The sequence below is a fragment of the Phascolarctos cinereus genome, unplaced genomic scaffold (genome assembly GCF_003287225.1).
Source record: "Phascolarctos cinereus isolate Bilbo 61053 unplaced genomic scaffold, phaCin_HiC Scaffold_5;HRSCAF=322, whole genome shotgun sequence".
Classification (NCBI taxonomy): domain Eukaryota; kingdom Metazoa; phylum Chordata; class Mammalia; order Diprotodontia; family Phascolarctidae; genus Phascolarctos; species Phascolarctos cinereus.
The window spans coordinates 444,656,612-444,678,210 of NW_027555958.1; the positions used below are offsets into that span (position 1 = coordinate 444,656,612).

General features: G+C 41.2%; 1 protein-coding gene across 1 annotated transcript in view; it reads right to left on the reverse strand.

Moving 5' to 3' along the window:
• Positions 1 to 21,599, reverse strand: part of EVI5 (ecotropic viral integration site 5) — a 229,952-nt gene that overhangs the window by 136,686 nt on the left and 71,667 nt on the right. The window contains 1 exon segment of the mRNA XM_020975429.2: positions 17,603 to 17,832. Coding sequence (XP_020831088.1) covers positions 17,603 to 17,832 — 230 coding nt within the window.

A 21,599-nucleotide genomic window follows, 5' to 3' on the forward strand; every position in this document is an offset into this window, starting at 1 on the left:
ATTTCTCTTTTAAAGCTCCTGACCTCAGTGGTGCTACAGGGAGCATTCACAAACCCAAAACCTCCTTGGGCCAAAGGAACTTCCCTTAAAAGGAACATGGTTGGTTGCTTTGGCTCAAGAGGTAGGTTCTCCTGGTCCTTCAGGAGCTGTTTCAACTCTCTCACTAAGGGCCCATGGGGAGACTCTTGCAAGTTGATAAGATCGCCCTTTGGGTCCTCCTCAGGGGGAGCCAGAGTTGGTACAGGATCAGGATTAGGATTAGGAGGAGGGAGCAGGGAGGGGGTAGGGAAAGGAGAGGTTCCCAAGGATGGGGCTGAATCTCTTCCATCTCTCTTTCCCTTCCTTTCACCAGCATCTGCTACACCTCAAGCATCTAGAATGCTGCGTAGAACTCTCCTCCTGATGAAAAGGTTCCTTAGCATTCACATACACATTTAGTTTTTGGCATATCCAATCTTTGGGGATCCAAATTTCGGCCTTGCAGTGCCGCCCCCGATATCCACTCCACCCCAGACAAAACAACAATATTTAATCATTTTCTTCCTATCCCTTTCTTTATATTTCGGTAGTTCATTCCAATTTTGCAATCGATTGCCTAACGGACTGTCTATAGGTACCTCACATTTGCACTCCAACTGCACAGATTTAGATTGTCCCTTTCCCATTCCTAGGGAATTTATGGGAGCCGTCACCGAACTCCCCGAGTCTAAAGACTCAGCCAAATTACCGAGAAGGTCGCCCACTCCTCACCAGTCACCCATGAAGCTTTCTCAGTGGCGTCCTTTGGATGAGGTATCTATTCTGCACTTTGACTAGGCCTGGACTCCGCCTGAACTAGAGAAACTACAGTCCGTCCTTGAGGGCCCTCATCCTACGCCAATTACCTCCAGACCCCTGAGTGCTTCCCTCTGGGTTGCATGCGTACAACTTACGTGACTGTTCTCACCCACCAACCAGCCCGAATTTCTTAGTTTCGTCTTAATCGTCAGAGCCCTAACAAGCCTTCTGTTTCTCTGAGTCCCTCTCTTCGGGTTTATTTCAATGACTGGACAGCAACCTCCCTCCAGGGCTCAAGACCTCCGAGAAATCCCAGATCCACGCTCGGTCTTGACTTCGGTAGGAAAGCCCCCTCCTCAATCAAAGAAAATTCTGGACAATCCCCCAATTGAGTGGGATTGAGACCACCTACCCAAATAAAAATTCAGAGGTTTCTCTAGGCAGAAACAGAAGTTTTATTTAGCAACTCTCACACGAGAGTTGGGCATCACCTACCCAGGGAAGACTGGAGTAGGGAGGCAGGATATAAGTAGCAAGCAAGCAGTTATATACCCCTAAACAAAACAATTCTAAGAAAACCCCACCCTCCCACCTTTTAACCTGAATCTCTTTATCCCCACTGGTTGAGGTAAGAGACCTTACATTCTACCCAGAAACTAAGAGCTACATTTTACCCAAAACAAGCTTGGAAGCTAGAAGACTGCCTCACTTGGCAAAGATACAAAGTCACAAAACAAGAGAGGGGGTGGGCAACAGGTGTATGACCCGATCACATGATTTACAGGAAAATGAAACTTAGGCCCGGCTAATGCTAAAGCCTTAACTAAATTTTGGGGCATAGCTTCCATTTCACATGAGAAACTTTCAGTTGTCCCACACACCATTATTTGACATAGTTCTCGAAATGCTAGCAAGATCAATGACAAGAAAAAGAAATTAAAACCACACAGAAAGGTAAAAAGGAGATAAAACTATCCCTATTTGCTGATGATATGATAGTTTACTTGGAAAATCCTAAGGAACTGGTAAAGATATTGAGACAACAGCTTCAGCAAAGTTGCAGGTTACAAAATGAATCCTCAAAAATCATCAGCATTTCTATATAATAACAAAAAACAGGAGGCAATAATAGAAAGGGAAATCTCATTCCAAATAATGATAAAACGCACCAAGAATCTGGGGGTCAATCTATTACAGCACCCAAAAGACTTGGATAGAGTTAATTACAAAGTGTTCCTTAAAGAAATAAAGAATGATTTAAATAACTAATAACAATAACTGGCATTTATATAACACCCAGCATGGGCTGAGCATTAGAATTAGCATTCTACGAATATTTCATTATTCGATCCTCAGAACCCTCAGAGGGTAGGTGCTATTATTATTCCAGTTTTACAGATGAGGAAACTGAGACAGAGGTTAAATGTCTTGCCCACAGTCACACAGCACTAGTACCAAAGGCTGGATTTGAACCCGGGTCTTCCTGACTCCAGTTCCTCATTCTATCCACTGCGCCACCTTACGTCCTTGAAAAAGCTGAAGGAATATTTAGTGTTTATGGCTAAGCTGTGTCAATATAATAAAAATGACAAAACTACCAAAATTAATTTACACTTTTAATGTTATACCAATCAAATTACCAAGGGAACACTTTACAGGACTTGATAAAATAATAACAAAATTCATTTGGAAAAACAAAATATCTAAAATTTTAAGGGAAATGGTGAAAAGAAGTAGAGACGAATGGAGAATAGCACTTCTAGTCCTCACTCTGTTATAGGGCAGCAGTCATCAACACCATTTGGTATTGGCTAAAAAATAGATCAATGGAACAGATTAGACAATAACCCAGTGTTTGGCAAAGTAAAAAACATAAATCATATAGGAAAAAGCTCCTTATTTGATAACATTAAATATGATACTATAAAAAAAGTTAGAAGAAACAGATCCTATACCTCTCACAGCTCTGGGTAGGAGATGTGTTCTTAACCAAACAAGAAATAGAGGCAATTAAAAAAAGATAAAACAGATAACTTTGATTACCCGAATCTGAAAACTTCTGCACAGATAAAATTAACATACCTGGGATAAGAATGGAAGTGGCCTAATGGGGTGGGGGGTAGAGGGAATACACACACATCACAGAGACAGATAGATAAATATACATCTTTCCTTCCTTCCAAGCCCTCAAACACTATACATCATCTTTGAAAAAATATATTATTTAATGTAGTCAATGTACTTCCTTGTAAAAATTTTGTGCTTTTCCAAACAGTGATGAGCCACAGATATGGATAACTCTGATCTAACCCTGACTGACTCCCTAACCTGCTGAAAGGCAGCACAGCACAATGGAAAGAATACTGGATTCTGTATCAGAAGATACAGGTTCACATCCCAGTTCAGCTATTCATTACTACCTGTGTGACTTCAGCCATTAGCCTTAAGTTTTCTCATCTGTAAAATAAGGAAATAAACTCTAAGATCTTTTCCAATTCTAAATTTATAATCCTATGATTTGCTCCTCAAGAATCACAAGTCTTAAAACATGGTCTCAGTTGCAGAGGCAGAATTAACAAGAGCTACGCAGCCCTTTTTGTCCCAGGCACTAGTACAGGACTTAGGACATGCTTCTGAGCACCCCAAGCAGAGTCACCTGAACAGCTCTGCTCCCTGGTCCCATGACCCTCATGCTCCTCACCTTAGGGCAGTTTGCAACTGTTGAGCTGCCTGGCCTGGAGACTTGCTCTTCATAGCTGAGGATAGGTAGGGGAGAGAGGGAGAGGAAGAGAAGGAATAGGAGCGGGAAGAATAGAACAAACTGAGGAGGAAATCAGTGTCGAAGGCAGGCAACGTACTCCCAGTTGAAGGCAGAGTCAGTCTCATACCTTTCCCTGGCACAGTAAACTATTCAGAGTAAGCACTCAATGAATGTTTATCAATTCTATAACAACTTATATGTTTCCTATCAAAGAAATATACAACCCATTTTCCCCCCATTATAATCAATTGATACGGGACATACTTCAGAATCTGGATCTCCAAGACTCATAATAATAATACCCAACATTTATATAGTGCCTACTGTGTGCCAGGCACTGTACTAAGTGCTATATAAATATTCCCTCATTTAATCCTAACAAACCTAGGAGGCAGGTGCTATTGTTATCCCCATTTTACATATGAGGAAACCAAGGCACACAGAGGCCAAGTCCCTTGCCCAGGGTCATCCTACTAAGTGTCTGAGGCTAGAACTGAACTAAGGCCCAATGCTCTCTACCCAGTGTATCACCTAGCTGCCTAACAACAGACTGAATATCCACAGACTGGAGAGTCCAACAGGAGCAGGCCCAGATGGAACCTTTCCACCCCCCCTCCTCAGCCCCCAGGGAGCCCTTTCCCTCAAAATGTCCTCCTGTCAATGCCCTCTCCTAACTTGATGCTGATGCCCCTTCCACTATCTCTACCCACTTAGCAGAGAACCCAGAGGCTCATAGGACCAAGCCCTTTCCCTTCCTCTACCCCACTCCCTACTGGAGGACTGCTGGGCATAACCATCTCCCCTAACAACACTCCTAGGATGAAAGGCCTTTTTATCCTTCCTGCAGCTGAATCATCCTTTATATGTTGTCTTCTCCAATTAGGTATGAGCTCCTTGAAAGCAAGAGTTCTTACTTTAAAAAAAAAAGTTTTTATTGACGTCTTTGGTTTCATAACTGTCTCAACTTTCCATTTGTATCCCCAGCACTTGGCACAGTATGTGACACATTAGCCCTTAAACAATTTTCGATTCATTCACTGATTCATTCACTGAGTCCTGGTGAAGTCCCTCCTAAAATCCTGATCACACAATTTTTCAACTTCAATTTCTAAAAACCTACTTTCCTCCTACCACTTCCAGCAAATACTGAAAGGACCACACGTTAGGCTTCACCATCTCCTAAGAACTATTTTACCTTTAACATTCTGTATTTCAAGATTCTCCTCTCTAAGCACACCAATACGTCCTATCATGTCTATCCTATGATCTCTGTGACTTGAGTCCCTCTTTATTTTTCCCAGTCCGTGTCCCTGACTCTGTTTCCATTCCTAGCTCTGACCTCACATTATGTGATTTTAATATTTTGAAATGTTAAATAGTTGGTGCCTTTGACTCCTAACCTTCTTAAGCTGCTGACCAGTTCATCTCCATCCCTGGGCAATGCCTACTCATTCATCTGCTGGATAATGCTGAAGAATTCCATAAAATCGAGCTCACTGAAGTACTGACAAATTTGCTTCAGTCACGCAGCCTTACTTGGGTTGTGCTGCTGCGTAACAACTCCCCACCTCATTCTGTACTTATTCACAATTGCTTTGCTTTTTCACTCAAACCCCTAATGTACCCAGATCTTCCATACTCCGAACAGATGACTTAACAAAAAAAAAAACCCAAACCAGACGACTTAGCCTTCACCTCCCAGAGGAGACCAGAGCCATCTGATAAGAGCTTCCTCGTTGGCACATTTGCCATTTTTCCCTTCCTCCTTCCTTCTAATCACATTAAAGATTAGGAATTCTAGATCTAATGTTTCCACCTACATCCATAATCTCCTTTACTCTTACTTACCTCTTACAGATTTACTCATGGGATAACTGCTTCTCTCTCTCAAACATCTTCACACCCTCCCTCATAATTTATTTTTCCTTCCCATTCACTACAGACAAGTTCAGGCATATCCAATGTTCAAAAGCTACTAAGAGGAACAGAGGATCAGGAATTTAAAACTGGAAGGTCCTTAGAAGCCAATGAGCCCACCTCTCCTATTTAACAGATGAGGAAACTGAGACAGAGAAATGATAAGTGGGTTGTCTAGGTTCTGAATCAGTATTTGCACTAAGGTCTTCCCGACTCCAGATCCAAATGGGGCCTGATGCTCTCTAGCTCCGTGACCGTGGGTAAGTCACTTCATTTCCACTTGCTTCAGTTGCTTCAACTGTAAAATGGGGACAACAGCACCTAACTCCCTAGGGTTGCCATGAGCATCAAACGGAAAACATTTATAAGACATTGTGCACATTGTCTGGCATATAGTAGGTGCTACATAAATGCCTGTTCCCTTCTATTCTTCTCTTTCCACTTCACTACTATTTTTCTTTTTCCAAAGTACTACTAAGCTATCGATGCCTCACTTACCATTCTCTTTAAACTTCTATAATCAATACTCTACTTAAAACTTTCTCCAGGTTCACCAATAACCTAGTTGCCTTTTTGTTAAGTCTTAATCCTTCTAAACAGCTGGGAAACACTGAACACTGCAGCCACTTCTTGTTTCTGAGACATTATACACACTTGGTTCCCATTTCTCTTAACACTCCTTCTTCTATAAGGTCTTTATGCAATTCTTATCCCCACAAAATAAGTAACCCCTGAAGCCCCACCCCTCCTTGTTCCACCTTCTCCACTGAAGCTCCGGGAGGGGAAGACCCTCAGGGTTGCTGGCCAAAAGAGAAAGTTACTATTTACATTCACTCTGAGTCAGAAGAGCCCAAAAGATAACCATTAAGTGGTGCTTGGGCAGGGATCTATTATCCAATCTGTGAGATCCAGTCTGATTTTGTTTTTTTAAATTAAAGGGGACATCTCTTCACTTACTTCTTAAAGAGGCCTATTCACCCAAATGGATGTTGCCTCACTCAAAGTGAAAACCTGAAAAGACCTTAGCTTAAAAGGGCTAAGGTCTCCCATTGCATCCTGGGCCATCTCCAGTCATCTTGATTGACATCTAGCCACTGGGATCCAGATGGCTCTGGAGGAGAAAGTGAGGCTGGTGACCTTGCACAGCCCTCCCTCACTCAAATCAAAGTCATTTGCAAGTCATGTCATCATCTTCCTGGTGTCATGGTCCTCTTCCAGAACGGAAGGACAAACCACTCTGATGCTTACACCAACCCTCTTTCTAGAGTCTGAGAAAACAGAGCATGGATTTAGAGCAGGAAGAGACCTTACAGGTCAAACTAAACCCCTTATTTTATAAATGATGAAATTGAGGCCCAGAAAGATTTTTCCAGGGCCACAAAATTTATAAGCACCTAAGGTACAAACCCTTGATCTTCCCAATTCTAACCCGACTCATCTGGAAACTTTGACCTCAGGATTCTGCCCCTCCAGATCTCCCACAACCCCTTCTGTGCAGGCATGGCTGCTTGGCATTACTCCTGCTTCACATTCAGCTCCCCTTCTTCCTCCTTTCTTGTTCCCTCCCAGTTTTAGCTCCACTCCAAGGACCCTCACTCCAGAATACTTCCTGTGATATGGATGAGAGATGGATGGAAGGAAGGAAGGAAAGAAGGAAGGAAGGAAGGAAGGAAGGAAGGAAGGAAGGAAGGAAGGAAGGAAGGAAGGAAGGAAGGAAGGAAGGAAGGAAGGAAGAGAGAGAGAGAGACAGAGAAAGAAAGAAAGGAAGGAAGAGAGAGAGAGAGACAGAGAAAGAAAGAAAGAAAGAAAGAAAGAAAGAAAGAAAGAAAGAAAGAAAGAAAGAAAGAAAGAAAGAAAGAAAGAAAGAAAGAAAGAAAGAGAAAGAAAGAAAGGGAAAGAAAGAGAAAGAAGGAAAGAAAGAAAAAGAAAGAAAAAGAAAGAAAATCAAAGAATCGCCTCCAATCTTGCAAAGTACAGAGGCCTGTGTGGTTAGGAAGACAATTCCCTCTTTGAATCAGCCTCTTATAATATTTAGCTGCCTTCAAATCTCAGTCAAGGTATCATTACCTCTCCTGACCCACCTTGTTATTAAGTGTTCTCTCCCTCCCCAAAAGACACTTTATTTACAGGTGGTGTTCCCCAGCATCCTTCAACTGAAACTGCCTTCTCCAAAGTCACTAATAATCTCTCAGTTGCCAAACCTAATGGACTTTTCTCAGTCCTCATCCTTCTTGACCTCTCTGTAGCCTTACACACTATTACCCTCTTCTTGATATTCTCTTCTCTCCTGGTTTTCATGACACTACTCTGTCCTGGTTCTCCTCCTATCTGTCTCATAACTTTTCTCAGTCTCCTCCCCAGATATCCATCCAGATCATGCCTGCTAAAGGTAAGTACCCCCAGGGTCCTAAGCCCTTCAGTCTTTTCTCTCTATACTATTTCACCTGAGAATCGCATCAGCTCACTGAGATTCAATTATCTCTTTGCAGATGACTTTCAGATCTAATTGTTCAACCTTCACCTCTCTCGAAAACTCCAGTCCAGGAGACTTCCTCACATCTCCAATGCCTAATGAGCATCTTAAACTGGAGATACCATAGACATTTTAAAGTCAAAATGTTCAAAACTAAATGCATTATCTTTCTCCCCACCTCCTTCCTTTTCCTAATATCCCTATTACTGTTGGAGGCACCATTCTCCTTCCCAGACATCCAGGCTTACAACCTAGATATTATACTTAATTCCTTATGATCTCTTACCTCCCATATCCAATCTGTTGCAAGTCAAGTCAATCTACCTTAGCAACATCTCTCATATTCATCCCCTTCTCTTCTCTGACACTGCCACCATCCTGGGGCAAGCCCTCACCATCTCAGGCTTAGACTACTGAAGATAAAATACATAAACATGTAATATCTTATACTTTTCAAAATAGATTCCCCCAACTCACTTACTAAACTGCAGAGAAATAACAGATCAAAAAAAGAGTTGATAAGAAAAATCTCCACAAGTAGGGTGAGGAGAGAGGGCAAGGAATGCTGATCCTGTAAGCAGTTATAGAGAAACTGTTAGGAGTAGAAACAAACAAAAAAATCGAACAAAAAACCTGCTTGTACAGTAGGGCATTTGGCCCCAGAAGCAAAGAAGAGAAAGACTATTTCAATAATGATACGAGAAGAATTCAAGAAAGACACTGGTACTAAAACAGGGAGAGAACCTTGTTTTCCCAATGACCAAAGAAAAAGAAAGTCCTGGCTTCTGTTACTGTACTTCCCACTAGCAGTAAACCCCTCCTCACCTGTAATTTACTACTAGACTTTCAATATATTCTAATCTTAGAATTTTGCCTAAAGAATACACTGGAACTGAAAGCCAGAGAAGACTCCCCATGAATAAATGTGGTATAACCATTAGTACATGAACCTTAAAACATCTACTCCAGCTGATCTAACACCTTTCTTGGTTCTTATACCATGATGTCTGCCCAAGAGGTAAAGATGCCTTTACTTGCATGCTAAAAGAGATTTTACAATTACATGTATTCAGAGAAACTGAGCTTTCTGAGGCTATCATGATTCAAATAATTAATTCCATGTTTATATGAAGGCAATCCAGTTTCAAAGATTTCTCAAATAAATGGAAAATGGTCCTTGAATCTTATTCTTCACACAAAAATCCAAGAAAACACTGAAATAAATTTATCTAGTTTAATCTAAAGTATTTTAATGTAGAATAGAACCTTTTTTTCCAGAGTTTATTAGTTTAAAAGATAAACCAGTACATTCTTTCACTCAACTACACCCAAACATACTAAAAACAAAGTTGAACTTTGTGATTGCTTTTACAGGAAATGTGCATTATTGCAACACAAGGCACTTTCAAACAACAAAAAGGGAAATAATTAAAGATCAATTTGTAACAGTTCCTCTTTAATTATATAGTAATATCAAATCTCAAACCTACCTGTTCACATTCATACCTGCCCAGAGTAAGTATCTTCAAGAAAGAGAAAATCACACTGAACAAGGGGGAGGGGAGAAAGAAACGGTCCTCTTTCCACTTTCATTTACCTTCAACTCTATTGACTATTTACTCTCAAATAGATCTTTGGTACTTTGAACTAAACCATTCCTCGGAGGAATATATGGGGATTTTGCACAGCAAACTCTCAAATTCGGTCATCTCTGTAACAAAATCACTTAAAGACAAAGAACTGATTTCCTTAAAGCATGTGAAAATTTTAACGTATTCATTCACTAAATTTTGCTGGAACATTGTAGTATGAATACAGACAAGCCATTGCCTGTGCTTTCACATTCTCAACATAAAAATAATTTTAGCACTTTGAAGAGAATTAGAGAGAGAGAGAGAGAGAGAGACAGAGAGAACACTCACACAGGACACAGAGATCTGATACATATTATTCTAGAACAAAAGAAGGCTCAGAAATTTGAGAGGCAGTAGAATATAATGGAAAGAGCACCAGATTTTTCAGTAAAAAGCCCTGGGATTGAGTCCCAGCTCTACTACTTACTAACTACCGGTATGAAACTGACAGGTTAACTACTCTGAGCCTCAGTTTTCTATTTTATAAAATAAAGGACAAGCAATTATATACTTTATTCCTCACTGAAGGTCTATGTACTTTGCATGACTTTAACATCTGAAGGCCATCATAGGAGTCATATAGTCAGACAAGGCATTCCATTCTAACCTACTCTTTCCACCGTGTCCTCAGGAAGTCTGATGCTATAATTAACAAATTTCCTTTCTTTCAGACCTTTTCCTTTTATGCTAATTTCATTTTCTGGCTCTCAGTAAGACATTCTTTCTCCCTAAGGTGCTACCGCATTACTAATCTTCCTTTCCAAAGTGGGAGCACTTTCTCTTGTACCCCTCAATTTGCTGGTCTTGGAAGTGGAGTCAATTTAGCTTGCACCCCAATACCACTACTACCTCTTGCAACATCACTCTTATTCTAAGGTTCATGCTACACAAGTTTTTCATCCAATCCAGATTCTGGTAGCCATTACTACTGATACCCAGGATACTCTCCCAATTCCCAGTGAGTTCAGTAACTAGTTCATAGTCTCTATATCTACCCCAATTCTGCCCTCACACTAAGGGACTTCATCATACACACACACACACACACACACACACACACACACACACACACACACACATATATATACATATATATATATAAAAACCTTTAATACCCTTACCTCCTAGTTCTTGAATCTACTCACTTCTCATGACTTCCACTCTATTGTTCACATCTCACTCCTAATATCTGCCCCAGAGGCAATAGGCACTGGACCCACGAACTAGAATGATCTAGTTTCAAATCCTCCCTCCAGACACTTACTAGTTGTATGACCTGAAGTAACTCACTTTACCTCTCTTTGCCTCAATTCCATATAGTTAAAATAGTCTTTAAAAAAAAAAGGCCAGGTCTGGATTCAACAGCCTCTGAAGATCCTTCTGGCTCCCAATCTGTGATCCTGAGCTACACACAGAGGTAATCATACCTTGATCCTGCAAACAATCACAAGCATTTCACTCTCAAGATCAAGAACTCTGAAATTCCTTAATCTGCTAACAGTCTTCTATTATTCAATCTCTCCCTAAACTCTACTTTGCCTAAACCCACTCTTCATCCTCATCATGACACCTCCGTACTTCCCTAGGCTCTTACCTCTGCTGTGACTACACTATCCTCCCTTCCCAATTTCATCCCCTTACTGGACCGGTTCAACTATATACTACCCTCTGCTTTCAAATCCTTTGTTCCTTTATCCTGCTGCCTCTCAAACCTTGCTAAACCCCAACCTTGGATACTCCACACATAGAGTGGGGAGTGGAGAGTATTCCTATACCTATTCACATACTGCTGAACAGAGATGAAGGCAGTCATCCAACCATGCTGACTGTATCCATTAGAAAACACATTATCTAATCTTGACTGTGTCCACATTGTAGCAAGACAATGTCTTTTTTTATTAATTTATTTTGACTTACCAACAATCACTTCCATATGCTTTTGAGATTAAAATTTTTCTTCCCCTTCCTCCCCACCACCCTCCCCAAGACTGCGCATAATCTGATATACATATACAAAGACAACGTCTTTTATGTCTCCTTAACTGAATCTCTGTCTAATCCTCCACAATGGCTATTTCAAATTCTCCCCTGCTCTGGACTCCCACAGCACCTGCTCTACTCTTTCTGCTGAGGTACACACTTCATGCTTCACTGAAAAAAGAGAGACTGTTTGCCAGGTGCTCTCTTCTCTCCTCCTCCTCATCTGATACTCTTGCTCCTGATCTAACAGCGTGACATCATCTCCCACTATTCCTTCCTTTACTCCAGTCTCTGGTAAAGAAGCGGCCTTTCTCCTTGCCAAAGCCCACTCTATACATGTACCATTGATACCAACCCCTGATACTATCTGCAGGGCACTGCCTGGCTATCATTCCCCACACAGTCATACGTTCATATTCATCTTCGTATTCTTTCTCATCCCCTGTCTCCCCTCATCTCTCTCCCCCGTCCTCCCCCCCATCTCTCTCATCATCTATATCTTTTCAGTCTTAATCTGTCTAATGGTTCCTCCTCTACCACACACAAAACATACCAAAACCCCCCCATTACTAAAAACAAAACAACTTATTAGATACTTAAATGGAGCTCTGATCTCATCAATTCAGGAGTTTCCTCCAATAAGAGATTAATATACATTCACGCCCATGCAACTATCATCCATCTTCACTCCCAAGTTTGCCAAAGGGAATCCACCCAACCGGCTGGAGTTCCTTCCTCAATTCCAACCCATATCATGAGGGTACCAGTGGGGAAATCTGGTCATCCATTAGTCACTTTCTGTCCTCGCCACTTGGCTAGGCCGTCCTCAGTTCCTTTCCAGCGCTTTCTGTGGGGCACTCATCTTAAGCTCTTGGGAGGCAGTGGTGCGCCGTACCATAACACTGGTAAAAGGTGAGATTCCTTGATTAGGGAACAGCTAAACAAATTGTGGTATGTGAATATAATGGAATTATACTATTACTATATTAACATAGATACTATAATGGCATGTACTATGCCATTAAAAATATGGTGAATATAGAGAAGCATGAAAAGCCTAATAAACCTAGACTTCACCAGCTTTGCTATATGGGATAGCTCTATGGGAAGATTTAGGTGAAGGGACACAGAGGGAAACTGAAATGTAAAAACTAAAGAAAGTTCAAAAAAAATTTGTTCTTTAAAGATGGTTGTTTGCATTGACAGGAAGGTTGGAAACCAGTAAAAGAGCTCGGCAATTTCCAAATCCAGCCCACTCTCCTCCTCCTTTTCAACTCTGGGCCCAGCTCACTGTTCATCTGTACTATCTGTCCCAGACACATATACTGTAGGACAAGTACTGGAAAATGGACATTTTTAATCCACTTTATCCACAATCCTTCCTGAAAGGATGGACAAGCCAAACTTCTTAGAGTAATTACAGATCTCTTCCAAGAGCTGCTGCAATCTTTTAGGGATTGATACAGACAATATTATGTCATCTACAAACAGATATCTAGAGGACCTCACCATTCTTAGGGAATCTGTCCTGGACCTGAATTCTAAGCTGAATCTCCTCTATTACAGCAGTGAATATTTTTGGCAAGCATACATCTCCTTGTTTTATATCAGAGTGTCACTGAATAAGAATATTTCCAAGAATTAAATGCTTTTTTGGGACCAACAAACAATGAACACAATGAAATCTTACAGTTTCCATACATTTCAATTCTGAGGTGGTAGAGATGTGATCCATTGTTGAATGCTGCTTGTGAAAACCCACTGGTTCCAATACCCTTATCAAGAAGTTCCTCAATTCACGTACACATTGATGATTTTGTATAGATGGGAAAGCAAGCACATAGGTCAGTAGTCACTGACGCTCTCTTGGTCACTTACTTTCAACATAAATAAGTAAGGTTCAAGATTAAAAAAAACCACTGATATCTTCCCTGTATTTCTATTGTCTTTCTCAGCCAAACTTCTAGGGGGAAAAAAATAAAGCTACATTCTCTCTCCCCTTTTCCTCTCCTCCCAATTTCCTTGGCAATCTGCCTTCCAACATCACCACTCAATTGAAACTGTTCTCTCCAAAAGGACCAAATACTTGCCAAATCTCATGATTTCTCCTCAAGCCTTGTCTTCTCTGCTGCATTGGACACTGCTGACCACTCTCTCCCTCCTGCATACGCTGTCATTGAAGGGTTTCCATAACACTGCTCTCTTGTTCGTCTATACCTGTGTGGCTTTTTCATTCTCACTGTCCTTTCTTCACTCAACATCTAGGTCAGATAGATTCACTGAGCATATACCCCCTAAAATTCTGTCCTTACACCTCATCTCTTTTCTCTCAACACTTTCTCACTCAGTGACTTCATCAAGTTTCCACTGGTTCAATTACCATACTTATATATTTTTTTAAATTTATTTTTATTTTTTATTTTTGGCTAAGCAATGGGTGAAGTGACTTGCCCAGGGTCACACAGCTAGTTAAGTGTCAAGTGTCTGAGGTTGCATTTGAACTCAGGACCTTCTGGCTCCAGAGCCGGTGCTCTATCCACTACGCCACCTAGCTGCCCCTACCATATTTATAAACATGAATCCTAAAATGATATATGCAGCCCCAGCCTCTTTTGAGATCCAGTCCAACATCATGAAGGGCTCATCAGGCATTTCAAACTGAACACCCTGAAAATAATTCACACTCAGCACATCCAGAAATGAAATTCATTACCTTCCTCTACAAACCCAATGCCCTTCTAAATCTCTCTACTGACATCAAAGGCATCTTCAGTCTTACAGTCACCCAAGTTCTCAACCTTGGTATCATCCTTAATGACTACTCACCCCACATGTCCAATCAGGTGTCAAATGTTGTCATTTCTTTATCTAAGACATCAAACATATATTCCTATCTCTTCATTCATCCAGCTTCCAGCACAGGTACAGGATCTCATCACCTCTTCCTACCTCGAGTCTTACCTTATTCCAATACATCCCACACCCAGCTGCCAAAGTAGCTTTCCTAAAGCAGTAGTCTGACCATGTCATCCATCTGATCAATCCCTCCTTCAGGGAACAAACATAAATTCTTACCTGGACATGAAATCTCCCCATGCTGCACGTGTGGCCCCTTTCTATCCTCCCGTCTCCTCAGGTACTCTGCAATCCATCTCTGGCGACCTACTTGTGGCTCCATCACCCCTCTCTGGGCCTTCGTACCGTCCGGACCCACATCCTGAGTGAACCTCACCACTGCTCGACTACAAGTTTGCTTCCGTGTTCAGCTGGTGTGCCACCTTCTACACAAAGCCCTTCCCAATCCTCCCACACTGCTAGGGCCCTCCCTCTCAAAACTACTTGGTATTCATTCTGTGCTATTCTGTGCCCAGGCTGTCCCCTTTGTTCAACTGTAAGGTCCTTGAGTACATGCTCTATTCCACTTTGAATCCCCAATGCTTACTTAACACAAGAATCCTCACTGATAGAAAGAGTCAGGTTGACTAACTGACAGAATGACCCAGGTGCTAAAATCGAATGACTTTTTCTTAATCTTCATCATTTTTAATCTTACTATAACATTTAACGCTAAGTTGATCCTGCGCCTTCTCTCAAGATTCTCCGGCCACGGCTCTCTCTTCATCCTTCTACTTGGCTGACCACTGTCTTCTTGGTCTCCCTTTGCTGAATCTTCACCCATATAACTCACTCATTCTGGGTGCCCTCTCAAGACTCTGTTCCGGGTCCTCTTCTCTTCTCCCTCTATTCTATCTCATGTGGCAATTCCATCAGCTTGCATTTAATTATTTATTATCTCTATGTAAATGATTCTCAACTAATATATTCAGCCCTGGTCTCTCTCCTGAGTACCAGTAAACTGCCTATTATACACTGGATGTCCCAAAGTAGGTATTGCAAAATCAACACTCACAAAATAAAATTCATTATCTTTCCCCTAAAATCTTCAAAAGATACATCACTAATGGGGCGGTGGGACCTGGAACCCAAAAGCAAAGATCACATCTCCGGAAGTAACCCAGAATCCCAGCAAAGCCCCCGTGAGAAAACTCTTTCCCTGTTGCCAGCACACAAAGGCTATCAGTGCAGGAACAGGGAGTGCCTGCCCAAGGACTCTGTCTCTGGCACCTGGAACAGAACTATCTCGTCTCTTCTCCCCCGGTATCTGGTATCCACTGAGCTTTCTCTGCTGACTCCCTGAACTTTTCAAAATATTCTAGCAGCCTAGCACCTAGACTACTTGCATGTGCTGACCACTCCCTAACCCCACCCCCAAATCACCTAATTAGCATACCTGGCATTGTTTTCACTCTTCCTTTTGCATATAAGCTTTAATATCACTCCTATTAGGTTGTAAATTCCCTGAGGAACTTCTCAGCTTCTACTGGCGTCACAATAAACTTTGCCACTTGACTGGATGGCCTGAGAAAGACCCTCAATCTCTCTGTGACTACAAACAGCACAGCGATGACCAATCTGCAGGCTGGAGGAGTTTCCTCACTAACAGTTCTGTACATCAACAAAACCACAAATCCCACAACACCCCCAACCCCACCTCAAAGGAACAGCTCTGCTCAGTGAAATGTCCACAATCCAAAGTGGTCAGGAATCCGACAATCCATCACCAAAATGGTCACGATTTCATCATTTTAAATGCACCTTACTATGATATAGGAAGTAAGGAGTAAAGAATAATAAGGACAACTTACTTTAGTTCTGCCAGGCAGGCGGGAGAACAATGAAAATGTACTGTGGAAATTCTATTCCCAGACACATTGCCAAATACAGAGAATTAGGAAGGACAGAAGAAATGAATGTGATTGCTTTTGGAAATCTATACTATAGCCAGCTAAGCTGGATCTAAAAACGCCCCCAAATTTGAGAAGATACTCTCAGCAGTCATTATTAGAAAAGTTAGTAAGGGCACCAAGAATGAATGAATTCATCTAATCATCTAAAAGTTAGTCCAATGCCACTAAGACCACATTACAATTTAAAGAGAAACACATTCATTTCTGAATTTTTAAAAATTTAAACATTTGCACATACCTTCCTAACAGAAAGTAATTCTGAAACCAAATAAAGAATATGCTTATTAAATTTTAGTATTCTATATTCTTATGGCACAATGGTATTGAGTATTGCTCTTCACTGAACAGAACTGCAGTGGGCAGAGATGGGAACAGTTCCCTTTTCTCTTCCCCTGGGGAGCTGGTAACTTGGGTAGCAAGTTGGCTCCAACAGTTCTGACCGACAGCACAAAGAGATGTGAGGGTAGCATGTGAAGACGTGTGGACGTGACTCCCAGGGGAAGTAACTGGCTTTACATGTATAACTGAAAATTCCATTCTTTTTTTTTTTTTAGATTTTTTTGGGGGGGCAATTGGGGTTAAGTGACTTGCCCAGGGTCACACAGCTAGTAAGTATCAAGTGTTTGGTCTGAGGCCGGATTTGAACTCAGGTTCTTCTGACTTCAGGGCCGGTGCTCTATCCACTTCGCCACCTAGCTGCCCCTGAAAATTCCATTCTTGAATAAGAGGAAGAGACAATGTCTCTTCCCTGCATAAACTTGCAGAGACCTCTTTCTCCCACCTCTAAGTCAGAGCTGAAATTAAACTGTATTGGAACCTTCAGCTAGTTTCAAAGGCCACTGTCCAGTAGTTCTAACTCATAAGTTTAAATAACCTACCTACTCAATTCAAAGACATACACAAAAAAATACTGCACTTTTAAAAAACATGTACTAAACTCTAAAATATGACACAAATCATCCCAAACAAGATAAAGATTTTCTCATGATCTGATCCAGATCTTTTATAATCTGGGTTTTAGGCAAACATAAACAATAATAAGAACAGAGACTACAAACAACAAACAGTAATTTTTTTTATATGATACGTTAAAAATGACATTTCAGCTAATTACTGATTCCACTTAAGAGAGGTCTTAGAACATTGGTAATGAGCCCTTTCCAATGAACCTCCTATGTTACAATTGAAAGAAGACACCTCTCAGGATTTCTGCTCTTTGAAAGACGCAAGAAGACTAACCAATCCCACTCACCTGTTCTGTTCTTCCAGTTTAGCCAGGAGTTCTAAGTCGTCTGGACTCAGCTGTGATGGAGAAGATGGTGAAACAGCTGGTGTGGACGGGGTGGTGGAGGAGGACGTCGTATGTAAAGAAGCAGATGGACTTGCCACCTGGCTGGCCATCTGACTGACTGTTTGCGAGACTGTGTTCTTCACCCATGTGAGAGTGGAACTCAGCTTCCCTGCAACCTTGTCTGTCGCCACCTGTTGACCAAACACACATATAGATTTATACACACGTATAAACAGTTTGCATAAAAATGTCCATTCTACCATATTTTTACAAGGATAGAATGTCTCTAAGAATTTTTCCTATACCATTGTTGAACGTAGGCATTTTCCTGATAAAGGTAACACAGACAGAATGTTTCGACAGATGCCTTTAAACATCTAGTTCTATATTAAAAAAAAACCAAAACTATAAGCCACATTTTAAGAGGAATAACAAACAAAAAAGGAGAACAACCCTGATTGTCTAGACATGTTAGATGGTATCTGATTAAAAGAACTGGGCGTGTTTAACTCTGGGAAATACAAGATTTATTAGGGATATAATAGCTAATTTCAAATATCTAAAATGCTATCACAAAGACTCATTTTGTAACAACAGCTAGCTTTTAAAGAGTCCTCTGAGATTTGTCTCATTCGAAATACTGTCTCATTGGATCCTCACAGCAACCCCAGGAGGGAGGTGCTACTGCTATTCCTATTTTACAGATGAGGAAAGTATGTGTGAGAGAGGGTCAGTGACTTGACAAAGGTCACAAAGCCAATGAGTGTCTGAGGCGAAACCTGAACTCACACAGAGCAGAACTTGGACCACTGAGTTAAAAAGAGACACATTTCTGTTCAATATGAGAAAGAATTTTCCAATAAGTAGAACTGCCCAAAAGTGAGTTGGGCCACCACTCCATCACTGAAAGAGATGCAGCAGAAGGTGGACAATTCTCTTTCAGAGAATTTATCAAAAGGGGCTATGTACATTAGGTAAGCCAGAGGATTAAACGATCTCAAAGGCCCCTTCCAGAGCTTCAAAATTCTATGTGTAAGTCCTAGAATACAAACACATTAATCCTGAATTACTGATATGTATAAGCAAATTCTGTTGGATGGGAAAGCTTGCCTATCAAGTAAGTATTCGCAGGTTAGTGTCCACTTACTAATCAACTAACATAAGGTGTCCTTTTGGTATCTTTGTACATTTCACATAAACACATCTATATTTATCCATGTCTACATGAGCTGTGACTTTGATTACATAGCCAATATTAAAACATATTTCATATGCATGAAATAGAGTACTAATGATTGTGCATGCCTCATAGCTCCATCCACCCATCATCAGCACACATACTTGCAGGTATTGAGGTTAGGGCAACTGGTCTTTAAACTGACAGAAGCTGTAAACCGCCCCCCACACACATACACCCCCCCTTACAGTAGGCACAGTGAAATGCCTGGGCTACTTTAGGAGTATTCCTCTAGGGGGAATCAAGGGCAGCTACTGAATTATCTATACGCTCTTTTTAGACTGCTAACACACAACCAGAGCACCCTGAAAAAAGCCAGGATTCTCCATTCCTCTCTCCACCCCTAAACTTCTGACTTACAAAGGTCAATACAATGAGTCAGTCAACACTTATTAACTGCTTCCCACGTGGCAAAGCCTGCAGGAACTTTTACCTTTTTTTGCATCCCTAGCACTTAGCACAGCACACACAGTAGGTGCTCAATAAATGTTTATTGATTACTTACTAAGTACAGGGGAAAGCAAAAAAAGGCAGAAACAGTTCATGCCTTCAAAGAGCTTCTAACAGGGGAAACAACATGTAAACAAATAGGTCCACAGAGGTCATACACTGAGTAGATGGCAGGCAATCTCAGAGGGGAAGGAACAGGCAAATGGGAAACTGTAAAAGGCAGGCTTTGAGCTGAGTTTCGAAGGAAATTTTCAGGCACTAATGCTTCATATTCCCCTTTAAACAATAGACATATATGCCACTTTGTTCCCAAATTCACTGTGCCCAGCACTTTGCTCAAGCCTCTCATTTACTGCTAAATGTTAATCAACTACTGCTGCTGAAGTATGCTGGGAGAAGTGTTATCTAGCCCCCAGATCAAGCTCCCTTGCAGATATGAATCCTTAAAGTAGATCTGGGACGAAAGCAAAAAAAAACAAAATTTTTTTCTTTAAATCGCTATATTTACAAAATGAGAAAAAACCTTAAGCCTTGGGATAACATACATAGATAGACTTGAATGTGGAAGGACAGTGTGTATCTGAGGTCTGTGAGACAGGGTCAGGGATGAGGAGGAAACATCACCTATACTTGTGGAATAACAAAGATTCCCTATGGAGATAGACAGACAGACAAATATTTAGATGGATGGATGAAAAATAAATGCGAGTTTTACAGAAAGATAAAAAGCAATTGATCAGTGCCTCCCTCGCCGGACCTTGAGAGGAAGGGGAAAGAACTCAAAAGTTGTTGTTGTCGGTCCCCCATTGTCAAAGACAACCAATCACATCACAGGCTGATGTCTTAACTTGTGGGTGAACTGGCTAGCAAGCACTAATTATTAAGTAAGCTAGTATCAATTATGGAGAGAAGCTCCATTAGGTAGATTTGCTCAGCCCAGGTCCCATGATTTCAACTGTAGTCACTGAGTCATTCAAATTCCTGAACACATTTCAAGTGCAACTAACACCCGCTTTACGTAAACAAACAAAAGTCCAGCACAGCCCTTTACTATAAAGTGACTTTTACTACAAAGCAAGTGACTTCCATCTAACCATGGCTTGGATACCCAGCTGCAATTCTGTTGTCCCTTCAAGCTTGTTAAAATGGGATTCAGCTTACACATGGAATAAATGAAGTCAAAAACAACCCACCTTTATACTGTGGCTTCCCCAAGTGAATCTGGAACATTTAGCTTCTTTCATCAATAAGGCATCTTAACCCTTAGAATCTCAGGAAGGTAAGAAAGCTGAACTATAAATCACTTCTATGTACTCTTAAAGGCTGGTTTTTCCTCCAAACCCTTTCCCTATTCCTAACTTTCTTTCCACATTCCTCCTTCAACTCTCAGTGTCAGCATGAAGACAGCTCCCAATTTGTCTACCTTACTCAGAGTGATACTACATAAAATAAATGTTAAGCAAATTGTAAAAAGGTCATTTTCAGTCACACAAAAAAGCCAATGTAATAGCAATTACTGTCATTTAAATATGAAACTAGGACTTCAAATGTGAGCAAACTTCAGCTATTTACAAAAAAAGGAATATGGGAAGACACTAGTCATTAAAAAAAAAAAAACAGCTACTTCACAAAAGTATTCATCAACAAATCCCTAAAATCCCCAGGAAGGGCTATTGGCTGTGGGGACTGGTTATTTCCATAGAAAGCACTAAAGCACAGCAGGGAATGAGAACACTAGTTTTTCCACCAGTGTTCTCTCTGGCAGTATAAACGATTTCTGTTGCTCTAGTGGAAGCCCTGAGTACTTATGAAGTGATGGGCAGTTCCAGCTTGACTTCAACTTTCAAAGTCTACTAGGCCTTAATATGTCAAAAACCACAGCCTCAGAAACAACCCTAGTACCACGTGAACAGTACTTGGTCCTCTTCTTGAGTCAAGTCAACAAGCATTTATCAAGCACTCACTATGTGCCAGGCATTAAGCTAAGGACTGGGAATACATATACAACCAAAATAAGTAAGTTCCTGCCCTCCAGGAGCTTACACTTTAGTGGGGGGGGGACAACCCTTAGGGAAGGTTTCAGCTGCACATCAGATGGAAAGGTCCCCTGGTCTTTAGGGTACAATGACAAAGCAGAGGGTCAGGCCTCTCCTTAGGATCATTTCCACTGATAAAATGTCAGTTTCTGATGTTAGTCATTTGACAGGTATAAGGCCTCTGGTGACAAGAACTTTCCTTTCTGCGTCTTCAGGCCCCTGCAAGAGTACTTGC